Below are 27,182 nucleotides of genomic sequence, written 5' to 3'. Positions count from 1 at the left end.
AGATGATGCTTACTGGTTAGCCTTTCACATCCTTAATTAGGAAGCATTATCATTTGATCCATTTCAAACAATTTCACATAGATCTTCCTGGGCCAGATGGGTTGGGAAGTACTCTCTTCCCCAACTTTGCATTAATGTCCATCAGCCAACCTTTATGTCTAAGGAGTCTGTATGCTTATAATAGAAGCTAAACAGAAAACAAGAAATACTCCATATTAACTGGACAAGTCGGTCTCATTTGGCACACCTTTGCTTCACAAAGTCTAACCTCTTATTGGACATTTTGACAATTACTATTTGTTGACCAGATGGCCTCTTCAATCTTTCTACAAAAACCCCTAGATAAGCTTTGACTCTATTAAAAAAGCAGTGGACAAGAATACTTTAAATTGTCGCTTAAAATTAAAAGATGACTATTTAAACAATGTTGCCATTACATATTAAGCAGCAAGGCTCTGCTCCAATAAAACACTTATGCACATGCTTAGTTTTAGGCATATATGTGGTCCCTTTCACCATTTAAAGGTAAGCATGTGTTTAAGTGCTTTACCGGGCTGGGGTTTAGGGCAGAATTTTCTACAAACAAAAGTGAACTGCAAAGGGGCTTCTGCTGTATTTGCAATACGTGCTTTGCAAGAGTTGTACTCAAACGTCTTCAAACTTTACAACTCCATGCATTTGCTGACCATATTAAAAATGCAAGTCATGAGACACTAGCCAAATAAATTATTTGTAAGCCAGGTGTGCCCTCACTGTGATAAGTAGCACCATTAGACTTTCTGATTTCCGCTACAAATTCCCACTTTCTTGCAATTAAAAATGTCTTAATTTCTTTCTGCTGTTGCACTTCCAAAGCTGATATGGTAGGTCAGTGGTCCTGAGGATTCTGTCACTACCTCTGCAAGCATGTCACAGCTGAAAACCAGGACACATCAAGAGCTGAGGACATGCAGGGAGTTCAAACCCATCAACCTCCTCAGCAGTGTCAAGTCAGGAGAGCATCCTCCTCCCTGACTCATTCTCACTGAGCTGCTGGAGATGGGGAAAAGAGAATAAAAGTTGTGCATTATCTCAGCCGTGCGCCAGTAAAAGGTGGCGAATGGAGTAAGAGAAGGGTTGGTGGTCACTGAAGAAACAGGAGAGGGTTCTGAAACAAAGAAAGGTGGATAGGAACTCTGAGTACTGCAGTAATGATGCAGGGTGTCCATTCCTCCTTAGCTAGGGAAACAGACTGCAGAAAAGGTATTGCTGGTGAGGTTAGGGGAAGGAATATTTGTAATATTCAACAAAAACCCAGATGATTTCAATGAATTTCCACTTTTCCAGATCTTCACCTTTAACATGGTATGATATGTATAAAAATGAACACATGGTATTATGATAGAGAGAAACATTGCTTAGAGATGCATCTATTAAAATAATCTGTTCATTAATATGTTTTGAACCAATTCACACTGCCTGTTCAAATCTTACAGTTACCCTTGAAGGCTGTCCTTAAGGAACTGTTCCATTTTATACCATAGGTCAGATTCTTCTGTGCAGACAGATGATGCAACCAGAATGAAATAATAGCTGTTTAAATCGATTCTCTCTCTGAGGAGCTTTGGAGCAGAAGTGATTGTATTAATTTTTTATTAAAAAAGAAAGTCTATTTTAACCATTTCCCAGTTAATAAACTCATGAAAAACCAAGTACATTCTGCTATACATTAACAATGAATAAATTTGAGAATTCAAATGAAAAGATGAAATTTACGAACAAAATCTAAAAATATACTTCTCAATTCACATTAAAACCCTCACTTACCAAAAAATAACACATTACCCAAATCTTGGTTACAGCCACTTACATCAGTTAACCATTGAATTACACAGCCATTTTTATTTCCATGAAAAATTACGGAGAAGCATGATTACAGTTTGGATTTTTGTAAACAGTTTCGGAATGTCATATGTAAACAGCAACCTTACAACAAAATAAGCAACATCAAGTTTCATACCACTAAAAACATATAAACCTACATTACCAGTTCTTGCTGTGAGCAAAAATAATACAAGTGAATAAGAGTTTGTTAGATCAGCCCCACCATAATTAAAATAAGGATCCTGATCCTGCAAGCACAAGAAGTACAGGCAGTCCCCGGGTTATGACAATCCGGCTTAAGTTGGACCCCTAGTTACGAACCGGGGAGCGGGGGAGCGCGCAGCTAGTGCAGGGTGCCTCCCCCACTGTCGCCGCCTCTGGCAGCGCGGGGGGCGCTTCCCCCGAGCAGACCAGGGAGATGCGGAGCTAGCGTCCTCCCCCTCCCCCCCAGCAGACCAGGGAGACGCGGAGTGGCTTTTCTCGCCGCGGAAGACGCGGGTGGCGGGACCGCGGTCCAGGCTTTTCTCGCCGCTGGTCAGTTTCAGCAGCGGCTGAATCTGGACACCTGGGGTAGAGCAGCTGGGGGGCTGCCGGGTTGGTCCCCGCAGTGCCGCACCTCGGCGCTGCGGGGACCAACCTGGCAGCACCCCAGCTGCTCTACCCTAGGCGTCCCCAAGTCAGCTGCTGATGAAACTGATCAGCGGCTGATTCCAGGAAGCTCGGGGCAAAGCAGTTCTGCCTCAGGCTTCCTGTAGTCAGCCGCTGGTCAGTTTCAGCAGTGGCTGAATCGGGGACACCTGGGGTATAATATGTACCAGTTCCGACTTACGTACAAATTCAACTTAAGAACAAACCTACAGTCCCTATCTTGTACATAACCTGGGGACTGCCTGTAATCCCATTTTACATGGGATCAGAGCTGACAGGATCAGAGACTGAAATACTACACTGATTCTGCAAGTTACTCTGTGTAGGTAGACTGTACAGATTGGACTTCCATAGTCAGGCATCCTCAGGACCTGACTGGTCCCAAATGACAGATTTTGCCAGACCAGAAAAGGTCATTTCTGCCCTCCTCACCCCCCATCTGGCTCCCCACCTGCTGATGGCCCCGCTGCTCTGCTGACCCGTCCCCACCGGACAGCCATGTGCCAGGGCTCTCAGCCCTGTTGGGCAGCCCCACCACCATGCATTACAGGCATCTTGTTGCCCTGCCAGTCCCACAGAACTCTCTGCAGCTGGCCCTACACCGGGACTCTCTGGTCCTACAACATCTGTGCCAGACCATGGATGTTGCCGGACCAGAGAGTCCCAGTTTAGAGAGTTTCACCCTGTACGTGCACAAAGATCCATCGACTGCAAGGGTCTGTCTCGCTAGTCAGTTGTGGGTCAAAGCCCTAGTTAGCATTACAGGATATGATCAACTTTAAAATAAATATATAAAACCATACACACTCTCTCCTGAATATTGTGACCTACTATTGTTAAAAGAATTCTAAAACAAAGCTACATAAAAAAAGATATGGGAGGAAAAGACATGTTCCTCTTTTTTCAGTTTGCTTTGTGCTCCTGATAACACTCGGTGGATTAAGGTCTTGTCTACACCTAAAACTAAGTTGTTGAAATACTCAGAACCTGAGAAATGTATTTAAGCCAACCTAACCGACAGTACAGTTTCCTATAGTTGCTATCACCTTTTGATGAGGGTGGATTTACTACAGCAACAGAAAAAGCCCTTCCATCATGGTAGCAAGTGCCTACGCCCCGTTACCACAGCATCAATTTCCTCTGCTCTCTCACAAAGCAGTAAAATAATTTTTAAAAGCAGTCAAGTAAATTGTAAAACCAGAAAACTGGTTGAGGGAGTCAGGAAAAAAATACAGTATCAGACTACTTTTAACCTTTAAAAACATAAACCCACCAAAGAAGAGAACAATTTGACAATGTCCTTTTAAACTAGTTTTGAATCTAAATCTCTCAAAAGGTCCCTTAGTTTGAGGGATATCAGTCATTTTAGTTCTCAAGTTATCTATATTCTTCACAAATGTGGTATTATTTTACTTTTATTGATGAAAATTACTACATCCATATTAAAGAGTCAATAAATTGCAACACTGAATGAATTCTAAAGCATTTTATATTTCCTGCATGAACAATTTATGTGCCCACTGCACAATCTCTCTCACATTTGGGGCTGACAGTTGAAAGGCATGTCAATACTATCATGGGAGATTGACAAAAGAGAGAAAACAGACTAATCTGTACAAGATTATTTCACTGCACCGGTGTCTTTCAGGTACAATACACACAGCCAAATAAAATAATTCTTATTTTCATAGATTTTAAAAGCCAGAATATCTAATCTGGCCTCATGTGTATCACAGGCCATTAAATTTCACCATTACTACTGTACTGAATCCACTTAAACAATGAGTAGTGCTGTAGCACCTTAGAGACTAACAAAAAGTATATATGGTATCATGAGCTTTTGTGGGCACAAACAACTTCAGAGGAGTGGAGCAAGAGGCAATGAAGGCACTTATTTCACTGAAGCATATCAATCAGAAAGACATCCACTCTTCATCTGAAGACCAAGACAATCCTGATTTCACTGTGACCCTTTCTTTTGCAGATCTGTACGCACTGCTGGCTTGGTTTGCAGAAGTGCTGGTCTCCTACCTATGCCATAAAAACAACAGGAGATGCAAATACTTTGTACAGTAAAACCTGTATTATCCGACATGCTCGGGGATTAGGGCGTTCTGGTTATCTAAGAATTCTGGTTATCTGAGGGTCCCATCAGCCTAGGAAAAACCAATGGACAAGAATAGTACAACTCAAGTTTTTAATATTGATAGTTTTGTGGTATGAGGCAGTTGGTCTCACATTTCTATTTTGAGTTAAAGATGATTAGTACTTCTTAAATAAAAAAATTGTTAAGCCAAACATGGTAAACCAAGCCAGGCCTGTGCGCCTGAAGATGTGACAGTATTGTGGCTGGGGCCAATGCTGGTTAAAGTTTTCTGGTTAAGAGAGTGCCAGATAACAAAGGTTTTACTGTACTCTTGTTGGGCGGCAGATGAAGCGACATGGGAAAAGGGAAGACAAACCATGCATGTCATATACTACTACTATATGTATTAAAAATATCATTAAGACTAAAGCTTGTGCTTCTAAGATAGCCCTTCTGATGTACGGATACTCATATATGCTAGCACATATTCTTGCAATTGAGGGACATTAATACAGTTGAACCTCCCTAGTCCAGCACCCTCTGATCCAGCAATATCTGTGGTCTGGCATGATTTTAGTTAGCCAGATGGCCGCACATTATAAGTGAACAAGTTTCCCACAGTCCATAAAGTTAGTTTATAGCCACCAGCCCAGGCTCTCAGTGTTCTGTACAGTTATTTAGCTCTATTTTATCCCTAAATGTCTTCTAAGAGCCCAATAAGGGTAATGCTTACCAGTTAACAGGTTACATCCCTACTTGATACAGTTTTGGCATATGAACTTCAGATTCCAGGAATCAGTAATCAGCAGAAAGGAGACCCCTCCTCAGCACACAACTTCAAAAGCCTGGGCATCTGCATAACTGAAGGTGTGAATTTGCTTTCATCTCCGCCTAGAGATTTTCCAGGCAAACCATGTCACAATGTTTTTCCGAACTTCATTATTCAACAGTCTGGGTATGTCTACGCTACCCCGCTAGTTCGAACTAGGAGGGTAATGTAGGCATACCGCACTTGCAAATGAAGCCCGGGATTTGAATTTCCCGGGCTTCATTTGCATAAGCGGGGAGCCTCCATTTTTAAAACCCCGCTGGTTCGAACCCTGTGCAGCGCGGCTACACGGGGTTCGAACCAGCGGGGTTTTAAAAATGGCGGCTCCCCGCTTATGCAAATGAAGCCCTGGAAATTCAAATCCCGGGCTTCATTTGCAAGTGCGGTATGCCTACATTACCCTCCTAGTTCGAACTAGGAGGGTAGCGTAGACATACCCTCTTTTAGTTCACACCTTGCAGAGCTCAAAGTAACACATTACATTTGCATTCAATACCATGGACTCCAGAAACACTGAACTTAATTTAGTAAGGATTTTCAAGGCTATTGCAAGAAAATGCTCTGCTACACTCCCAGTACAGTTGCTAAAGATGTAGGAAGCTCCAGTAAGGAGGCTATTGATGATGTAGGTATAAACAATTAGCTACATTACTTTGTCACTCCTAGAGGCAATCTTGGATGAAACTATGTTGATTTATACCATGACCTAGCCCCAAGAATTAAACTTTGTACAGATTTAAAAGGTTGTGAAACAAGTCATCCTAAAGCTTGGATGTCATTAGCTAAGAGAGTGACTCACAACAACAAAAATAAAATAGCCAGTATGTTCTGTATGAGAAGGCAATTTCATTTCCCTTAGTCACTACAATGAATCATTATTTATCTCTACTTTTACAAGGCAATTCACATGTTTGATTAGGTCATCTGCTCCCTCATTTTAGGAAGAGATGGTCCCAATGAGTTGACTTCCCTGTCAAAGGCCAGCGTAAACACCCCAAGTTCCATAGTTAATATGATCCAAATCCTATTAGCCTTACTTGTGAGAGTAGTTTTATGGACTTTAGACCAGTGGCTCTCAACCAGGATACAGGAGTACGCAAACATCTTTCGGGTTGTACATCAACTCATCTAGATGTTTGACTAGGTTTATAGGAGGCTACATCATAAGCATTAGCAAAATCAGTACAAAATAAAATTTCACACAATGACTTCTTATACTGCTCTATAGAGTAAACAATGAAATGTAAGTACCATATTATATTTCAATTGATTTATAATTCTATGGTAAAAAAGGAGAAAGTTAGAAATGTTTCAGTAACAGGGTCTGTGACACGTTGGTATGCTTTTTGTATGCAAATCATTAAATGAGGTGAAACTTAGAGGTACACGAGACAAATCAAGACTCCTGAAAGGTGTACAGTAGACTAGAAAGACTAAATAACTTTTTGAGAATGGCATCAATTTAGTAAAACTTCTACTCACTGGAAAATTGAACATTATATTCGGACAATGGTGTCAACAGCATGGTTCAGAAGCAACAACCTGGTGAGCAACAGAGCCCCTGCCATCTTCAACTTTTGAGAAGCAAGGAAAGTGCTGTGATTTCTACCAAGATAGCATCCCATATTCTGCTTGGAAACAGTGTGTCTCAGCAACTGGCTAGGTGTCTGACACGAAAATTCTGTCTGAAGAGGGCTATATTAATGGGAAGTAGGAATCTCTCAGTTTGCACTTGTAGCATTCACACAGTACATCAGGAACTATTCACACCCCATGATGCACTGTGGATAACCCCTTAGAAAGGAAAAGAAAGGCTTTGCTAATTTAAGAGTTTGCCTAGAAGAGAAAGTTTTACAGGCAATTATATATTTAGTTTTAGTTTGTTACTTGGGAAGGGATTCAAAGTCACCAATACAAGAATAAAACAATTCACTTGGGGAAGAAAGGGGGAAGAGTTATACAGATTTAACTATATCCATTTAAATTCACACCTTAGGTTACACAACAATCCCTCTCCCAACACACCATATTTCCTTGTATAGACAAGATCGAATCCCCCTCAACTTTCTGTTTGAAAGTCTACTTCCCATGTAAAAACTTGCAGTGCCTGCCTCTACCCTGTTCACAGCTTATCCCAAGCAGTCAAAAGATGAAATTGAAATGGTTCAACAGTTTACTTGATGACCACAAGTTTCTGAATATCCAAAATGAAACTGACCTAAATCTAATTATTTTCACTCTGCTGCTGCTGCTTGACAAAGCTAGGAAAAGCAGAAGCAGCATTAGAACAGTCTCACTGCAGACTGAGAAAGACTAAACTGAATTTTTGCACATGATTTTGTTAATGTTAGATGTTAAGTTAAATGTGTTACTTAAATGTAAATATTTTTTAAAATAACATTCCTCCTCCCGATGTTGACAAACTCAGAATGTATATGCACACACCAAAATAATTGTAGATTCACTTATTTTGATGTAGTTTTAAAGGTAACAATATCTGGTGGCCTTTCTGATACTGAGCCCGCAAGTACCTCCAGCTTAACGGAGTTTGATGCAGACATTAAGTCATAGAATCATAGAGCTGGAAGAGACCTCCGAAGGTCATCAAGTCAGCCCCCTGCTCTAGGCAGGACCAATCCCAACTAAATCAACCTGGCCACGGCTTTGTCAAGCAGAGACTTAAACACCTCTAGGGATGAAGACTCCACTACTTCCCTAGGTAACCCATTCCAGTGCTTCACTACTCTCCTAGTGAAATAGATTTCCCTAATATTCAACCTGGACCTCTCCCACGCATGATATCTTAGAAGTGCACAGATCCCAGAAGGAAACCCAAAATACCTGCTAAGTTTCCCACACCCTTCTTATAAATAAGAAGTAGTGAGGAGTTGAATGGATGGAGTGAACACAGAATAAAGCAGAAGACAGAATATTAGACAGAATATTAGTCTGGGTCTATGAAAGATCACAGTTGATTAAAAATCAAGGCTCTGATACTTAAAACTTGCTCATATGCCTAAGAAAATAAATGGTAAGCTACATAAGTGCAATATGCTCAAATTTCAGTTGTTTTATTTCAAGCTACATAAAACAACGTTTCTCATTGAACACTATGTGCCTATTGAGTTTGAAATATAAAATCCCAACTAGAAATGAAATAAGTAAGGGCAAAATTTGCAAAAGCACTGAATACCTTTTAGAGAGTCAGGTGACAAGTTGGCCTAAACTTTTTCCAAAAGTTTTAAATATCTATGAATAAAGGTCTATAAACAATGCTTTCCTCAGCCACAAAAAATCCTTTAGCTGTACTTGGGAGGAAGTGAATTTCCTCTCCAAACTTGAGTAACAGTGTCTTGGCATAAACTCAACAGTACCACATAACAGTACCATCTACAATGACAATGTCATGTCATTAAAAATGCACCATTCCATTAAAGTTGGCATTCACTAATGAGAACCAGTGAGTCAGTCTCTTTCCAATGTAACAGCAACAATCCTCATTACCTACCACAAAGAAATATTTGGTGAGAACTGAACAGACTAGGGCTACATCTAGCCTGCAGGCTTCTTTCAGAAGAAACTTTTCCTGAAGAGATCTTCCGAAAAAACTTCTTCCAAAACAGAGTGTCCACACTGCCAAAGTGCATCAAAAAAGCGATCTGCTTTTTCGAAAGATAGTGTCCATTCAGTGTGGGCGCTATCTCGCATTTAAGCTGTCATTACTATGGACGGAGTGGCCACCAGGGCACCTGTGCTTTTTCCTCTTCTTTCGAAAGAACTTCCTCATCCCCACATACCTTTTTCTGAAAGAGCTCTTTCAGAGAAAGGCTTCTTCCTCATAGATAGAGATTTACGAATGTCGGAAAAACCCCTGTTCTTTCAATTTTTTTCGAAACAACGCGAAAAAAATGGGGACATAAGTGCAGTTTTTTTTTCGGAAAAATGGCCATTTTTTTGAAAAAACTTTGTAGTGTAGACATAGCCTAGGTTACCATCAAAGACAGCCATCTACTATCTACCAATTAAGTATTAGAAACATCTGTGGTAACATTTCATGGACTTGCAAGCTGCAAAGTAGTACTGTAATGAGCTCTTTCATACATGTGGTGATCCAGCTGCTAGCATAAATGCTTGCCTAGGAACTCAAACACACTTTTAACACTTTAGTGGTCCCATTAGAAAAAAACAAAACAAAACAAAATTTCATATTAAGCCACCATATTAAGGTTTACATGGCTTTTCGACGGGGGGGAGGGGGGGAATTTGCCAAAAAAGCCGCATCTCAACTACTTTTCACTTTCGAAAGCTCTGCTCCCGCAAAATTTGCATGTCCTCTTTCGACTGTTCCACGAAGTCTAAATGAGTCCTTAGCCATCACAAGGAGTTCAACTGCAACCAATTTGTATTAGGGATGTCACATATAGATGACTACACAATTAACCAAGCCTGAGCTTATCAATTAATCCTGTCAACTACATGCACTTCCTCCTCCCTCCCCCTTTTCTCCCCCCCCCAACGCTGCCTCTGTATTGGAGGCAGCAGGAGCTGATGCCCATGAGGAGCTGGCTTAAAAGCCGGCTCCCCATGAACACCGGATCCCTTCTGCTCCCTGCCCAACCCCACACTGTAGTCTCTGAAAGGATATGGGGGGCAGGCGGGAGCTGATACATGCAGGGAACTGGCTCCATGGACCCACCTGTCCCCCCTTACTGCCTCCTACAGAGGAAGCAGGGAGTGCGGGAGCAGGCAGGAGGTGGTTCCGGGTGAACAGGCTTAAAAGCCGTGGTGCCACCTGCAGCACGGGGGAGCAAGGGAGGATGCCGCAAAGCAACCTCTGTCCACAGCAGGCCCTGGTTTATAGGCTGGTTTTCTCACGGATCAGCTCCCGCCTGCCACCCTGTGCTGCTGCCTCTGATCGAATAGTCGTGTAACTGCTAAAATTTCATGTGGTTACACGACTATTCAATTACATGCTATCTAACGTCCCTAATTTGTATCCAATCTCTTCTCCTGACCTAAGAGATCTTTGGCCAGAACTGGTTGCTGTCAAATTGGGAGAGGAACAGAAATTTGAAGTGTGGAAAAATAGAAAACGTCACAGGGATAAACGGGGGATCCCCGCCACCAGGGAGTTAGATAATATGATAAAGGTCTTTGTCATATTGATCAACATATCAGACTCCATGTCTGAGGGTCAGACACTCAATAAGATGCACAGAAACAGCTTGCAAGCCTAGAGCAAGAAGTAACATGTGATTTTCATAATGAGGAATGTTGATCAAATGCTGATATTTTTAAATGCAAAAATAAGTTTTTATTTTCATCCTGAAAAATAAATGAAATTACTCAAGATAAGTTGCGGGAGGGTCACAGGCTTATTTTAGGGGGTCACCCTTAGTTTTGCATTGCCTTCAGAGCTGGGTGGCCTAAGAGTGGCAGATGATAGCCAGAAGCTCAGCTCAGAAGATAGTGCCTTTCCAGCAACTGTGCAGATATAACAATAGCAATAATATACCATCCTTACTTCTGTGTTGCTGCTGGCAGTGGCTCTGCCTTCAGAGCTAGGCTCCCAGCTGCTCTCGAGCTGCCCAGCTCAAAAGGCAGCACAGCCACCAGCAGTAGTGCAGATGAAGGTAGCAGTGCTGCAAAACTCCCCCGTACAATAACCTTGTAATCCCCCACATTTTTTGGGGGTCAGGGTTCCTACAATTAAAATACTGTGAAGTTTCATATTGAAAGAGCTGAAATAACACAATTTTTAAAATCCTATGACAGAGCAATTCACTAAAATAGACATGAATTTGGTAGTGCCCTCGATATACAACACTCATCGCACCTGTAACCTGATCCTGACTAAGATTTGTGGGCTACTAATTCTACCAATTTTATTAAGGTTATTTCAATATATCTACTATATTTTAAAGAGTTTATCTGTTTGTGGATTTGTTTGTGCAAAATAAAGTCATACTTCATGGATTTCCTACAAAACCAAATTTTGCATAAACAACCCTGCCACTTAATTTAGCTAAATGCGCAACTTTTTACACCAGAATATGCTGGGGAAAAGGTTTAAATAATTATTTTTGTTTTTCCATTGGAAAAAAGTCATTATTATTTTTAGAGTTCATAAAAAATATTTGCTAACAAAATTAAAATCAAGTCACCGATTCAACTGTCATTTTAGTTGAAAGAAAATGTTTACTGTTACAAATCACAACATTCAAATTAGTTAAGGAAGCTTTATGAGTTTCTGATTCAAATTTACTATGTATGGTAATTATTCAATAAAATGAATAATGTTTGAAGTTGAAATCCTACAAATTTAAAACTTTTCTTTTACTTGAATTTTGCAAACACATTAAAAATTCTATTGCATATATTTAGTTTCTTTAACTTTCCTATAAGTGTAATCTATGCAAAATGACACTGCCCGGTCAACAACAGGCCATACCTGCTAGTTACGCATAATTGTTTAGGTATGATCCTATTAGCAAAGCAGTATCCATATCACCTCATGGAAAAGGATACAAAAACATTTCTTGCTAAATAAAATATCAAATGCCTAGAGATAATATTTCCATGTGTGAAGAACTGCTAGCAACAAAAGAAAGATTTAGTTACTTATAACCATTTCCACATTTGCAAGCGAAGTAAAATTCAAAGCAGGGCACATATATGGGACTGCATGAAACAGTTTGTTGTAGGACATATATAATATACAGTATATACATTGGAGTTTACACGGTCTACTTACTGGCATACAAAACGCCTCAAGAATCAGAACTCCAGAACAAACAGGACACAAAATATCTAACTTCTTAAGAGTTATTTCTGAACTTTAATTTCCTATCCAATAACATGGGCTTACCTGACAGAGAAGAGGATGTAATGGTCTGATTTACTCCAAAAGAATAGGAAAGTCCTACCCTTACTCAAAGATGTAAATACAGACCCAAAAGAATACATTTTCAGAAATGGCCTCTAATTCTGTACAGTTATATCATCACCTATAACACTGCATACACAACTATACATATGCAAATAATCCTGGACAGTCATTCACACTGCAACTTTTTTTTCCCAAAATCAGTTGAGAATAAGATCCCAAATGTTCACAATGCCTCTGACTGAAAAATACTACAGGCTGAACCTCTCTAGTGCGGCACCCTCAAGACCTAACAGATGCCCAACCACGGGAGGCCAATATTGTCTAGCAGCCGTACCAACACTTCACTGATTACTGGGTTCTCAGAAGACATTTGGGGGTAAATTAGAGCAAAATAACAGCACAGAACACTGAGAGTCAGGACTAGTGGCTGTAAATTTTATGGGACTGCAGGAAATTTGGCCACACTCATGCTACATGGATATTCGGCTAACTAAAATCATGCTGGACCATATATGTTGCCAGACTAGAGTGAATCTGTACAATATTAGGATAGAGAGAAAAATCAATCATGCAACCCATGGGGTTAGAAATAGTGATGAATTCTTTGGCAAGTTTATGAGTAGCAGTCTTCTGAGGGGAAAGAGTCATTCAAGATAGATTTATCACTGTGTCCGGTTTCCATGAAACCTCTCATAATTTCCAAGAAAAGAAATGCCAGCAGCCAATAATGAGTGGTTGCTGATAACTTCCCATGGTCAAGGAGAAGCAGTATTTCAGCCACTCTTTAAGAAGAAAATAGGTTGTTCCAAAACCTCAAAACTTATTTGTTTAGTGGGGGTGCTGGGAGCTATTGAACCAAACTATAGTCCCTGTATACGATAGAAACCCACTTCAAGCCAGGGAGTGAGGCAGCAGCCCCCCAGCATCCTTGTTTCAGCACCTATGGGTAGGCTCATCAACATACAATGCTGATGGCTGAAAAATGGTCCAACATCCCTGAATTTGTCTGTACAACAAGGGATAACATGTAAAGGCACTTATCATTAGATTGTACATTATTTTCAAGCATTATTTTCAATACCAGGCCCAAAGAAAAACTGAATTTTCTAATAAAGCTACAAAGAGCCTAGCAACAAAAATTCAAGCATGCCATGATGTTCATTTTAACTAGTTTAGAGAAATTTAGTTTCAACATACACAGATGAAAAAATACTCTTAACAGAGTTTCACTTTCAGAGATTTGTATTGATTCAGCAAGGACAGTTGATTATAAAATTGAGTTGAGTTCTAGATTTCCAATTCATGAGTTTTTTTTTAAATGTAGGGTGAAAAGTCTGTCATATATACACACACCAAGAGCAGGGAAGTGTTGAATTGAAGTATTAAAAGAGTATGTTAGTATACATTTAAATATATACTATAAGGATGAAAGTAAAGTAAAGAATCCCAGTAAAGTAAAGCTTTCTATTATGATAATTTATATTGCTCAAAATACACTAAATATTTAGAGAACTCATACTTACATAATACAAAAGCTTAATGTTTTCAGAGTGCATACATTATCTAGAACATCCTAACAGAGGCATACAGTAGATTCAAAAGCAAAACCTTCTCCCTTACTCCCAAACACAGATATGTATATATGTTTATGTTTTTTAAATCAACATATACTAATAGAAAAGCAAGCTCACCAAAACACAAGAATTTCTGTCGATTGCTCCTAAATGTACTCAAGTGATCAAATACTGATACTTTGTTTTAGGTAACTATTTCAATTTTTGTGATATCTGTAATTGCATAAATACCAGGGAAATCTTTAATTTGCCTTTATTTATAAATAGTGTAGTCTAGTAATATCCTAGTATTAAAGCACTCTGCTAACTGCCACCTAGCAACCTTCAGCGACTCCACACTGAAATAACCTTTTCCCTGGCAGTGAGGTAAGAACTCTTTAGAATGTGGTGAAAAATACTTATACCTCCCTAATCACAAAAGTGTATGATTATATTTTTTTAATCCACACAGCTTCTCTTGGCTGTATTCACCCTCCCGCCCTTTAACACCTTTACTAGCTTATTGTTACAGATGTGAGAGATGATCAGTATCTGACAACCCCTTACCAAATAACAGAACAGCAGCAGCACTGTCTATATGGCTGCCGCGACTAAGCAATGATAAATCCAAAAAGAAGAAAGGCAGGAGGGCAGCTGCTGTAGCCCTAGAGTGAGCAGCACTGCGTGGAAGAAGAGACAAGATTTTTCCTGTTACCTATCACAGATATTGATCGCGCTCTCTCCCGCGCACTGCTTAGGTGGGGCACCTTTCTGTTGTAAATACCGCCACTACACTGGAGGACCAGATGCTGAGCTCAAGCATTAAGATTGGGCCAAATTACTTAAAGAGCATTAGGCTTGAAATGCACAGTATGGAGGGACGGGAGCCCTCTCCTTCCTTACCAGCCAGTCCTCCGCCGCCTCCATCTCCTCCGTGCCCCTTCCTTCTCTGCAGGATGAAGTAAGGGTTGGCCCTCTCCGTGACCCACAAGGCGTTTGCCAGCAGCACCTCCCCGGGGTTCACCCACATGCTCCCGGCAGACACAAAAGGCAGCGCGAGGCGGCTGCTGCGGCGGGTTTAAACCATTCACGCAGCGGCGGGGCCAGGCGGCTGCTGCTGGCGAGACGCGGGTCCCATGAAACGCGCTGCCCGACCCAGCGCAGAGACAACAAAGCCTCGGACCGGAGCCAAGGGGCTGGAGCGGCAGCAGCAGCAGCAGCCTCGCGGGGAGACCCCACCCGCCGGAGCCCGGCCAGCTGGTGCCGAGCAGCGCTGCAATCCTAGAGCGGGGGCAGCGGCAGCCAGAGGCGGCGGTGGCAGGACCAGCCACGCAGCGGTGACATCAGCGGCCGCTGCCTCGCCTGGCCCAGTCCCGCATGCACCGTGCACAGGGCACGGCTGGGTGCAGACGCGGCGGCCGCCCCGCCCACAAGGCAAGGACAGAGGTGACCGCTCGCCACACGCAGAGCGCGGCCCCCAGCGCCTACTCCACTGCCCGGGGGCGGCAGCACCTCCCCGCCCGCCACTAAGCCTGCAGCTGCACCAGGGTCACCGAGAGAGGGGGGGGGGACCCTCTAATGCCGGGGGGGAGGGTGCTGGGGAAGCGGCCGCAGCAGGCCTGGGCGGGGCGCTCGGAGCGACGCCGAGCCCGTAGGGAGCGCGCAGCCTCCGCTCCTGCCCGGTCGCCGCGCAAGGGCGCAGGTGGCTGGGCGGGGACCCGGGCGGGCAGCGCACATGCGCGCGCGCACACAAAGGTGACCTGGGCAGGGCTCCGCAGAGCGGCCCCGCCCCCACTAGCTGCGCCACGCGCCCCCTCCCCGGCTGCGGGCCCCCTGCACCTGCGTGCCCCGCCCTCCCGGCACAGCGGCCTCTCTGGCCTAGCGGGGGGCGCGCCAAGGGGGCGGAGCGGCTCCGGTCACGCGCCGCACCTGACAGTGTCCCCTCCTCCCCCCCCCGCGCGCGCCTTGCCTGGCCTGCTGGGGACGCACCCGCCCTGCGGAGCCCTGGCACGATCCTGGAGCCCAGGCACACGCCTTGCCGCTCCCCCCCCACGCCCAGCCTGGCACTGACTCGCCCAGCTCTGCCTCTGCAGCAGCCTCCACTGGCTATGGGCCAGACTGGGGCACCTGAGCTGTACCTTCCCCTTGGCCCCACCACCCTAGCCCTCATCTGATCTGTTTGCTGCAGGACTGTGGCGGTGAAGACTTTTGCTTGTCCTGCTGCTGCTGCAAAGAGAAACCGAAAAGGCTCATGTTTCCCTTCCCTAGAGTGAAAACCCAAGCTTCTGTCGCTTTTGTGAGTGAGAAGGGGCAGGAGAAAAGACTTGAAAGTAAGATTTTTGTTATCAGTGGTGAGCAAAACAAAAGGATATCTAGATCTATTGTCCAAGAAGGGACTATTGTGATAATCCTTTTATTTTACTCACCGCGATGCAAAAATCTTCCTTTCAAGTCTTTTCTCATGTCATATTGTATGACAGTTGACTGGCCTACTGGATAAAAGGGAAGCAATATATGGGATGTACCTTGCTTTTTAAAGAAGGTTTTTGAGAATGACATTCTCAAACTAAGGGAATGTGGTTCAGATTCAATTAATATAGGCTGAGGTCTGACCTTAGGGCAAGGAGGTTGCCTTAGGCCCCACAGCTTCAGAGCTCTGCACTACCTAGTGCCTACCGGCCCAGCCACTTGCTCGCTGCCTTGGCTGGGAGTTGCCCAGCCACCCACATCATGCTGCCTTGGGCCCTGCAAACTCTTTGGCTGAGCCTGCATAGGGAGGATGCACAAATGGTTGAAAGACTGTACTCAAAGACTCATTGATCTCTGCATCCGCTGCCCATGAGCACTGCCCCTGCAGCTCCCTTTGGCTGTAATTCCCAGCTAGCTGGGCGCCCGATGATGATGTCAATAGCCAATAGCGCCTCGCCTAGGGCGCCAGCTGCCGTAGCTGGCCTCAGGCCACTCCTGCCTGATAATAGTCTTCAGATATGTTAAGGGCTGTTATAAAGAGGACTGATCAATTGTTCCCCATGCCCACTAAAGGTAGGACAAGAAACAATGGATTTAAATCTGCAACAAGGGAGATTTACATTATTTATTAAGAAAAATCTTTCTATAAGAGTAGTTAAACTCTGGAATTAGCTACAAAGGGAGGTTGTGGCATCCCCATTATTGAAGGTTGTCAAGGACAGGTCAAACACATACCTGCTATGGATGGTCTAGGATTACTTGGTCTTGTCAGACAGTGACTGAGAATCCACTATGACTTTTGGTAAATTGTTCCAATGGTTAATTATTCTTTCAGTTGAAAAAATGTGCCTTAATTCCAGTCTAAATTAGTTTAGCTTTTTTTTAAGATCAAGAAAATAATCTGTCATCAAGTTTAAAGGAACCTGATCAATGCAGGGATTTGAATGGTCTTTACACTGCAATCTCTCTGGATATGCACAGTCTCTCTAATGAAGTCCATGCCATTTTCATGGTTGTCAGCTGCATGAGTTGTGACTCATTACAGAGATTTTGCATACATTTCTGAAATATTGAAAAGTCCCCCATGCTGTATCTTAAAGCCTCGTATTTGGGAGATATCCTATGTATACTCACAACACACTGTAAACCAGTGGTGCCCAACCTTTAGAGGCTCCCGGGCACTCGGGGGCGGGGCCACTCATGCGCCGGGTGCCCGGGGGGTTGGGACACTCATGCGCCGGGCGCCCGGGGGCAGTGCCACGCATCCTAGGGCACGCTAGGGGCGGGGATGCCCTTGCACCCGGCGCTGGCATGTGCTCCGGGGCCGGGGCTGCCCGAGCGCCTTGTGCCGTGGGCCCGGGGCCAGCACCGCCGCCCGAGCCATGCGCCCGGCGCCGGCGCCGCGCCCCCTCATGTGCCCCGGGGCTGGGGCTGCCCAAGCACCGCGCACCAGGCGCCGGTGCGTGTCGCGCGCCTGGGGCCGGCGCCTCCAGTGCGCCGGGCCTGCCCAGGTTGTCAGCAAGCATGCACAAATGCCTCGGCGGGCGCCATGGCGCCCGCGGGCACCGCATTGGGGACCACTGCTTAAACAGTTTTATTGTCTAGTCTTCAAGCTGTCAAGTTTAATTCTGGTTGGGAAAGAGAAGTATGGGCATTTACACAGATACATAACTCCTAATCTCATTTATGGATAAAAAATGTTTTTGGAATATTAAATAAAGGCTCAAAAATCAAAAGTAAAGTACCTCTGTGAAAAAATTCAGTCTGCCATTTTATCCTGATATTCTTGACTTGCAAGGTTATAAATTCCCCCCGGATTGATGGCAGTATATCTTCAAACTTACATAGCACCTGGTAGGCAGATTTTATATATTAAAACTTCCAGATTATTTTAGTAATTCTGGAAAGAAATTAAATTTCATAGCTCAAGTAAGAAGTAACCTATCTTCTTTTCTGTAGATAGTTATGAAATTTTAAAATAAAAATTTTATCTTCTTCCATAGACTAAAACAGAAATTTGGCCAATCACATCCTTGTTTTGTTGAATCCAAATGTATTCCTCCTTTCTTTGCTTAGACATTCATTTAGACCTCTTTTGAATTTATCAATGTACTTTTTCTCAACTGTTTTTTTGTGTGTCATGTAAAACATTTGTCTACATTTGTGAATACTCTCAACTCTTAATCTTAAATCATATTACCTTAAAAGCTTTTGATTCATGTATCTTGGGAACAAATTGAGGAGGTTCTGCAACATCCTGTAGATTTCAATAGAAACAAAATGGAGAACAGAAAACTGGTTGATGAAAAACATCCTACACACAGGCTATGAAACATCCCACACACTGTTCTTCCAGAAAAAGCTACGCAAATTGTGAACTGCTTCTTTTTCCGCTTATTTTTTCGGAAGAGGCTTTTCCAACATTTGGCTTGTCTACGGTGGGCCAAATGTTGGGAAAAAAAAAACGTTCTTGGAACATCTCTTCTTCCTTATAAAACAAGATGTACGGGGCTCCCGAAAAAACATGTCTGCTCTTCTGAAAAAAATTTCTGAAGAGCAGACACATTGCCTGGATGCAGCAGAGTATCTCGAGGATACCTCCGGTACCCCAGAAATCTCTGTAGTGTAGACATAGCCTCATTTATATGCCAATGACATTTAGTATTTATGTTTTGTTGGAAAGACTCCATCTATCAGACTGGAGGTTTTCTGTGATACAGCAGAAAAGGAGGCTGTTTAAAGATTTGCTAAGCCTTCCAATTTATACATACTCTTTTTTATACTTGGATGTGAGTCAGTCCATTGTGAATAAAAATAAAGAAATGTACATACTAAGCACAATAATCAGCACAAAAGGAGATGTTATTTACTCCTGTAAAGATAGTGGTTACCTTGGCATTTTGAAATCTAAAAATAGTGCCTTAGCTTAAAAATTCTGTAAAGAGAAACATGGACATTATTTGCTACTTAACAAAATATCAGAAAAATCATAGGCTGAAATTCTGGACTAGCACAAAATATTATTCAATTGCAATTGAATATTATATATAGCAATTTCCTGAAATATCCTGAGTGAGCCTTATTGAATTATGTTAAACCTTACTGAATAAATTTTGAATTTAAAGTTCAGTATATTAGGAGCTCATTGTATTTAACATGCACATTTATATTTATCATGGCGTTGTATGTATCTTGTGTAGGAAACGTGACTAATGTAAGTCTTAGCTTAGGGAGTGATAGCAGCTTCATAATACAGTCTTCTTTTAAACAGTGGATTGAGATAGGAATGAACTGTTACATAGGTTTCCTAGGAAATACTTGAAAGTAGGGAAATGTAAATACTTTTACCTTACCCTAGGTATAAATGTGCTTGCTTGCAAATGTCTGCCTGGTAACTTATAACTATGGGCAATTACACTGTTTGTAGTCACTGAAGAGACTGTGATGCAGTCTGGCTTGCTGACCTCTGAAATGAAATAGAAAGAAATTTCCTATTTGGAGTCCTTGAAGGAAACAGTTAATTATACCTAGTAATGCTGCTATTTTTTAAAAATTTGAGCTTCTGAATTATGAGCAAAGCAACTATTTTTCTGGCTGTGTTTATTGCAAAAATGAAAACAGTTTTCTTTTAAAAATTTCAATAATTCCATTCAAATTCCCTATAAGATACTCCATTGAACAGTGATACTCAGTCTGAGGCTCTTGAGCTGCAAATGGCTCTCTAATGTGCCTCTTGTGACTCTTCGCAGCACATGGTATTAAAACACTATGATTTAATTATTAGTAACCAGTCTAAGTTGTTAACCAATCAGGATGCTTTTATTATGTTATTAACCAATTGTAGTTGATGTAATAAAAACAGTAATACTTGGCCAGTCATTTTGTGGTGAGAATAAATATGAATATATAGTGCAATAGTAAATGAAACAATGATTTCATACTACTGGGCTCTTTCAGATAACCCTGATCACTGATTTGGCTCCTAAACCACTCAGGTCTGAGTATCATATAAGATTTCATAATTTTCAAAATAAGCCATAAAGGCAGATGTGTGATAGAAATATAGCCGTGTTAGTCTGGGGTAGCTGAAGCAAAATGCAGGACAATGTAGCACTTTAAAGACTAACAAGATAGTTTATTAGATGATGAGCTTTCGTGGGCCAGACCCACTTCCTCAGATCAAATAGTGGAAGAAAATAGTCACAACCATATATACCAAAGGATACAATTAAAAAAATGAACACATATGAAAAGGACAAATCACATTTCAGAACAGGAGGGGGATGCGGGGGGGGGGGAGGGAGGAAGGAAGGTAAGTGTCTGTGAATTGATGATATTAGAGGTGGGGAGAGTGGGATGTTTGTGAGCTAACGGTATTAGAGGTGATAATTGGGGAAGCTATCTTGGTAATGGGTAAGATAGTTTGAGTGTTTGTTCGTTCCTTCTTGGAGAGTGTCGAATTTTAACATGAATGACAGTTCAGAGGATTCCCTTTCAAGTGCAGATGTAAAAGGTCTTTGTAGCAGAATGCAGGTGGTTAAGTCATTGAGAGAGTGTCCTTTCTGGTTAAAATGGCAAGAAATTGTTTTCTCTTTGTGATCTTGTCTGATATCTGTTTTGTGGGCATTAATCCTTTGGCGAAGTGTCTGAGATGTTTGTCCAATGTACATAGCAGACGGACACTTTCGGCACATGATAGCATAAATTATATTTCTGGATGCGCAGGAATATGTGTTCTTGATCTTATAACTCACTTGGTTAGGTCCAATAATGGTATCAGCAGAATGAATATGTGGACAAAGCTGGCAATGGGGTTTGTTGCAAGGGAAGGTACCAGGGTTGGTATTAGTGTGGTATGTCCTGTGGTTGTTGGTAAGAATCATCATGAGGTTAGGTGGTTGTCTATAGGAGACTATGGGTCTGTCTCCCAGAGCCTCTTGGAGTATGGTATCCTGTTCCAGTATAGGCTGTAGTTTATTGAAAATGTGTTGGACAGGTTTAAGTTGGGGGTTGTAGGTGATGACAAGTGGTGTTCTATTGTTGGTTTTCTTGGGTCTGTCTTGAAGTAGATGGTTTCTAGGTATTCGTCTGGCTCTTTCAATTTGCTTTTTTATTTCTCCGGGTGGGTAGTTGAGGTTTATAAATGCTTGGTAGAGATCCTGAAGCTTCTGGTCTCTGTCAGCGGGATTAGAGCAGATGCAGTTGTATCGAAGGGCTTGGCTATAGACGATGGATCGTGTGGTGTGTTCTGGATGGGAGCTGGAAGCATGTAGGTAACTGTATGAGTCGGTGGGTTTTCTGTAGAGAGTGGTGTCTAATTTTCCATTGTTGATTTGTACTGTGGTGTCCAGGAAGTGGATCTCTCGTGTAGAATGGTCCAGGCTGAGGTTGATGGTGGGGTGTAGGTTGTTGAAATCTCTGTGGAATATCTCCAGTGTTTCTTGGCCATGCGTCCAGATCATAAAGATGTCATCAATGTACCATAGGTAGAGAAGGGGTGAAAGGGGACGGGAGTTGAGGAAACGTTGTTCTAGGTCAGCCATAAAGATGTTAGCATACTGTGGGGCCATGCGTGTACCCATGGCTGTGCCGCTGATCTGGAGGTATAAGTTGTTCTCAAACTGGAAATAATTGTGGGTGAGAACAAAGTTACATAGGTCTGCTATCAGGTTGGCAGTAGTAAAGGCAGTAAAGGCACCATAAAGGCAGGCTTTTATAGTGGTAGCAGTGGATTCCTATAGTCCTATGAATCACTGGAGCGATTTAGCAAGGATCATAGTAGCTTCCCATCATTGGCAATTTCTAAATCATGTTTAGAATGTTTTTTGATAGGTTCTCATTCAAAAGGAATTAATTTTGAGGGAGTTCTACAGCCTCTAATATACAGGAAGTCAGATGAGATGATGACAATGGTCCTTTCTAGCCTTGGAATCTAGGAAACCAGAGAAATTAATTGGCTTTACACATAAAGTGATAGGGAATAGCCAGCATGGGTTTGTGAAGAACAAGTCATGCCAAACTAATCTGATAGCTTTCTTTGATAAGATAACGAGCCTTGTGGATAAGGGAGAAGCGGTGGATGTCATATACCTAGACTTTAGTAAGGCATTTGATACGGTCTCACATGAGATTCTTATTGATAAACTAGGCAAATATAACTTAGATAGGGCCACGATAAGGTGGGTGCATAATTGGCTGGATAACCGTAGTCAGAGAGTGGTTGTTAACGGTTCTAAATCCTGCTGGAAAGGGATAACAAGTGGAGTTCCTCAAGGGTCTGTTTTGGGACCCATACTGTTCAATATCTTCATCAATGATGTAGATATTGGGATAGAGAGTACGCTTATTAAGTTTGCAGATGATACCAAACTGGGTGGGGTTGCGACTTCTTTGGAGGATAGGGACATAATTCAGAATGACCTTAGCAAGTTAGAGAAATGGTCGGAGGTAAACAGGATGAGGTTTAATAAAGAGAAATGCAAAGTGCTCCACTTAGGAAGGAACAATCAGTTCCATACATACAAGATGGGAAGCGACTGTCTAGGAAGGAGCATGGCGGAAAGGGATCTAGGGGTCATAGTGGACCACAAGTTGAATATGAGTCAACAGTGTGATGCTGTTGCAAAAAAAGCAAATATGATTCTAGGTTGTATCAACAGGTGTGTTGTAAGCAAAACTCGTGAAGTCATTCTGCCGCTCTACTCTGCACTAGTTAGGCCTCAGCTGGAGTACTGTGTCCAGTTCTGGGCGCCACATTTCAAGAAAGATGTGGAGAAATTGGAAAGGGTACAGAGAAGAGCGACAAGAATGATTAAAGGTTTAGAGAACATGACCTATGAAGCCAGGCTTCATGAACTGGGCTTGTTTAGTTTGGAAAAAAGACGATTAAGGGGGGACATGATAGCGGCTTTCAAATATCTAAAAGGGTGTCACAAGGAGGAAGGAGAAAATTTGTTCCTCTTGGTTTCTGAGGACAGGACAAGGAGTAATGGGCTTAAAGTGCAGCAGGGGAGGTTTAGATTGGACATTAGGAAAAAATTCCTAACTGTCAGGGTGGTCAAATATTGGAATAAATTGCCAAGGGAGGTGGTGGAATCTCCCTCTCTGGAGATATTTAAGAACAGGTTAGATAGACATCTGTCAGGGATGGTGTAGACGGAGCTTGATCCTGCCTTGAGGGCGGGGGGCTGGACTCGATGACCTCTCGAGGTCCCTTCCAGTCCTATGATTCTATGATTCTATGATTTCCAAATAAAACATGTAAATATAATTTGATTGTTGAAGAATGTTGTGATTTCATCTATGAACACTCATTGCTGTACATGACATGCTGTACACGGCCATGCACCACCCTGACTAAAAAGAGATTCAATTGGTGTTTCTGATTTCTTTGCCTTATAAACTTATCCTCTTCCTAGTAGTTTGGAACACTCATTTTCCCCCTTCCTCTGAGTCTCAGCTATCCCCAAGCTGCCAGGGAAGGGTGGTTCATATTGGTATTCACTTCATTGACAAAATGAATTAAACTAAACTGATATCAAACCAACATAAGAGTGCCCCCACACAAGGTTGTTGTGCTGATGATTTATATTGGAATTGGAAAAGGATCAGAAAAGGGCAGCAAAATGAGTAGAGGTATGGAACGGCTTCCACATGAGGAGAGATTCATAAGATTGGGGTTTTTCAACTTGGAAAAGAGATGACTAAGGGAGGATATTTTAGACATCTATCAAATCATCAGTGGCGTGGAAAAGGCGCTAATACAGTAACATTTCCTTTTTTAACTCCTCCTTATAACAAGATTTAGGGGTCACCAAATGAAAATAAATAGGCATCAGGTTTAAAATAAACAAAATTAAGTATTTTTCACACAACACACCGTTAGCTTTATAGGACTGAAGAATAAAATCACCCTTTTAATGAATTATATCTACCAAAGTGACATTATGTAACCTCATGAACTGTGGCCAAATTTTTATGAATAGGATTTAGATTAATTTGTTAATAACCTATTGACAGTTGCCTTTGAAGAATCTGATATTGTAATTTTTTTGTAACATATATTGTAACTGAAACTCCATTTCAAACTTTGTACTGCCTTAATTCTGTTTAAAGTTAGGTGTGTAGCTATGTAATCTCATTTTAAACTGTGAATTTGGGAAGGGGAGAGGTGTACAGGGATCAGGCCCTTTGAAGCCAGACAGTGAGCCCTGCAAGAGAGCCCATCCAAGCCAGAGAGAGACAAAAGCACTATCAAGAAAAGAAGATCAAAAGTCAACTGATGACTCAGTCATACAGTGCCCCGAGTCACAGAACAGGATCTGTGTTGTGGATTAAACGGGTTGGCAGCCTACGGCATGCGTGCCATAAGTGGCACATGAGCCAATTGTCAGTGGCCCACGTGGTGGGAGCTCAGCCCTGACCCTCCTCTGCCATGCAGCCGCTGTAGCCCTCTCACTTCTCTAACAGCAGGTTAAGCTGTGGTAGGAGGAGGCAGTGCTGTGGCTGAGGCTCCTCACTGGCCACTATGGGACTAGCCCGGGACTGTGTGGCCACAATAATGGCTCATCCAGCTTCTGGGGCCAGCTCGGCACTGTGTGGCTGTGGTACCGGTGCCTCCAGCCTCCAGGACTGTTAGGAGACTGCATGGCTGCAGCAGTTGATGCAAGGGGGCATGAAGCCAGGTAAGCATCCCTCCCTCATGCCCAGACCCCAATCCCCCTCTCGCACTCCACATGCCTAGCTTGCTGTGACACCCTCCCTTACTCTTGCACCCTTTCTCCTAGCCAGACACCCTCCCCCCAGCCTGGCTAGACACCTACCCCCACCCTGCTCCTGCATCCATCATTGCTCCTTCCCTCTCCACCTAGCCAGACACCCTAATCCCTACCTACTTCTGCACCCTAATTCCAACCCAGACCTCACAACCTTTCCCCCTTCTGCACCCCACCTCCCTCCCAGATCCTGCATCCCATCCCTATCCCACTCACTGGCAGCCCTGTCTCGCACACTTCACCCCTCATTTCTGTGCCCACCCTAGAGCCTAAAGCAGTGCTCTCCAACCTTTTTACACCCAAGATCACTTTTTAAATCTCAGAACAGGTGAAGATCCTCCTGTCCATTGCTTGCTATCCCCATCCCTATGAGGCTGAAGCATCAGAAGAGTGAGGTGTCTCAGTTGGGGGCCACATCAGGGTTTTTTGGAGGAGTTTTTTTGTTTCTCACTTGTATGGTCCCCAACTGATTTTTCTGTGGGTCAGTGGCTCCTGACCCAAAAAAGGTTCTCCACCCCTGTCAAATAAATAAAACATTAAAACTGTTGGGGTGGAACATAAATTAATATTTTACTTTATTTAAAATGAAGTTTGATAAACTAACAAGTTAAAATGCGCAGTGTGTTTAATAATTTAAATTAAACCGTTCTCCCTAGTTGCAGCTAGTTCTGAAAATATGGTCATCGTGCCCAGATTGCCCTAGACTGCCCCTTCCCTCTTCTCCCTGAAGCAAGCAGATCCCTAAACAGAAGTGAATAAGTTAAATCTTGGCATGCCACTTCTGAAAGGTTGTTGACCCCTGGACTAAAACATATAAAAAGATGGGTACAAAACTATAAGATTGGGTCTTTTGGTTCTACAATCATCCTCCAAGAGCATCAGTGAATACTGACACGACCCAGCTCCTCCCCTCATGTCTAGACCACATGGCCAGTGGAATAGCATGAGCAACTGAGGCTGGCGATTATATCCCATCTGTAGAATTGTGTGTATGAGTGGTGGATAATTTTAATAGCTTAGGACAGTAAATGAATTCTGTTTGTACAATAAGTGCCACATACAGGCAGTCCCCGGGTTACATGGATCCGACTTACATCGGATCCCTACTTACAAACGGGGTGAGGCAACCCCGCACTAGCTGCTTCCCCCCAGCAGACCAGGGAGACGCGAAGCTAGCACACCCTCCCCCCCCCCCCCCAGCAGACCAGGGAGATGTGGAGCGGCTTTTCTCAGCAGACACCTCAGCTTGAGAATAAAGGACTGAGGGAAGTGAGGTGTGGGAGAATAAAACTGAGCTCTGGAGAAATGTTTGGCTAGAGTTTCCCCTACAATATGTACCAGTTCCGATTACATACAAATTCAACTTAAGAACAAACCTACAGTCCCTATCTTGTACGTAACCCGGGGACTGCCTGTATTGCCTTATCCTCCATATAAGATTCTGCTAGTTCTATTTCTACAAGTCCTGTGGAACACCTTGCCAGAGGATGTTATGAAGGCCTAGAAAGACTGTCACAGGGTTCCAAAAAGAATTAGATAAGTTCAGTGAAGGATAGGTCCGTCTGTGGCTATTAGCCAGAGTAGTGACCCTAGACCTCTGTTTATCAGAAGCTGGGAATGGGTGAAAGGGGATTGATCACTATCTGTTCTGTTCATTCCTTCTGGATCACCTGGCATTGACCACTGTCTGAAGACAGGATACTTGGCTACATGAACCTTTGGTCTAACCCAGTATAGCTGTTTTTATGTTCTTAAACAACTAAATCAATATGGAACCTTGTTTAGTTAAATCACAGCAATTTCTGAGTGTCGATCAGGTCAGAGTGACAAAGGGAACACACTGACAGCATACCACTTCACATTGTGATAGATGTATCTTTGCAACTGATAAATACAAATGGTGAAATTGCATGTTGGAGTTCCAGCACGCAGCAAAAATAGCAGAGTCCCTGTTATCATGCGATCTGTGACTATCATTTTTGTGTTCAGAATTCTCTCTTGCTCTTGATATTAATATAGAACTGTATTGTCCTGTGTAGTTCACTGAAAATCTGCCTCATGTGAATTCTCA

The 27,182-nt window shown here is 42.7% G+C and overlaps 1 protein-coding gene across 1 annotated transcript in view; it reads right to left on the bottom strand.

Annotated features, from left to right (window-relative positions):
• TBC1D9 (TBC1 domain family member 9) overlaps positions 1-15,612 on the bottom strand; it is a 70,182-nt gene extending 54,570 nt beyond the window's left edge. The window contains exon 1 of the mRNA XM_006121624.4: positions 14,772-15,612. Coding sequence (XP_006121686.1) covers positions 14,772-14,898 — 127 coding nt within the window. The 5' untranslated portion in view covers positions 14,899-15,612. The remainder of the gene's footprint in view (positions 1-14,771) is intronic.
• Positions 15,613-27,182: the final 11,570 nt, after the last annotated feature.

The sequence above is a fragment of the Pelodiscus sinensis genome, chromosome 5 (assembly GCF_049634645.1).
Source record: "Pelodiscus sinensis isolate JC-2024 chromosome 5, ASM4963464v1, whole genome shotgun sequence".
NCBI classification, from domain to species: Eukaryota; Metazoa; Chordata; order Testudines; family Trionychidae; genus Pelodiscus; species Pelodiscus sinensis.
This window is presented reverse-complemented; position numbering and strand designations above follow the sequence as displayed.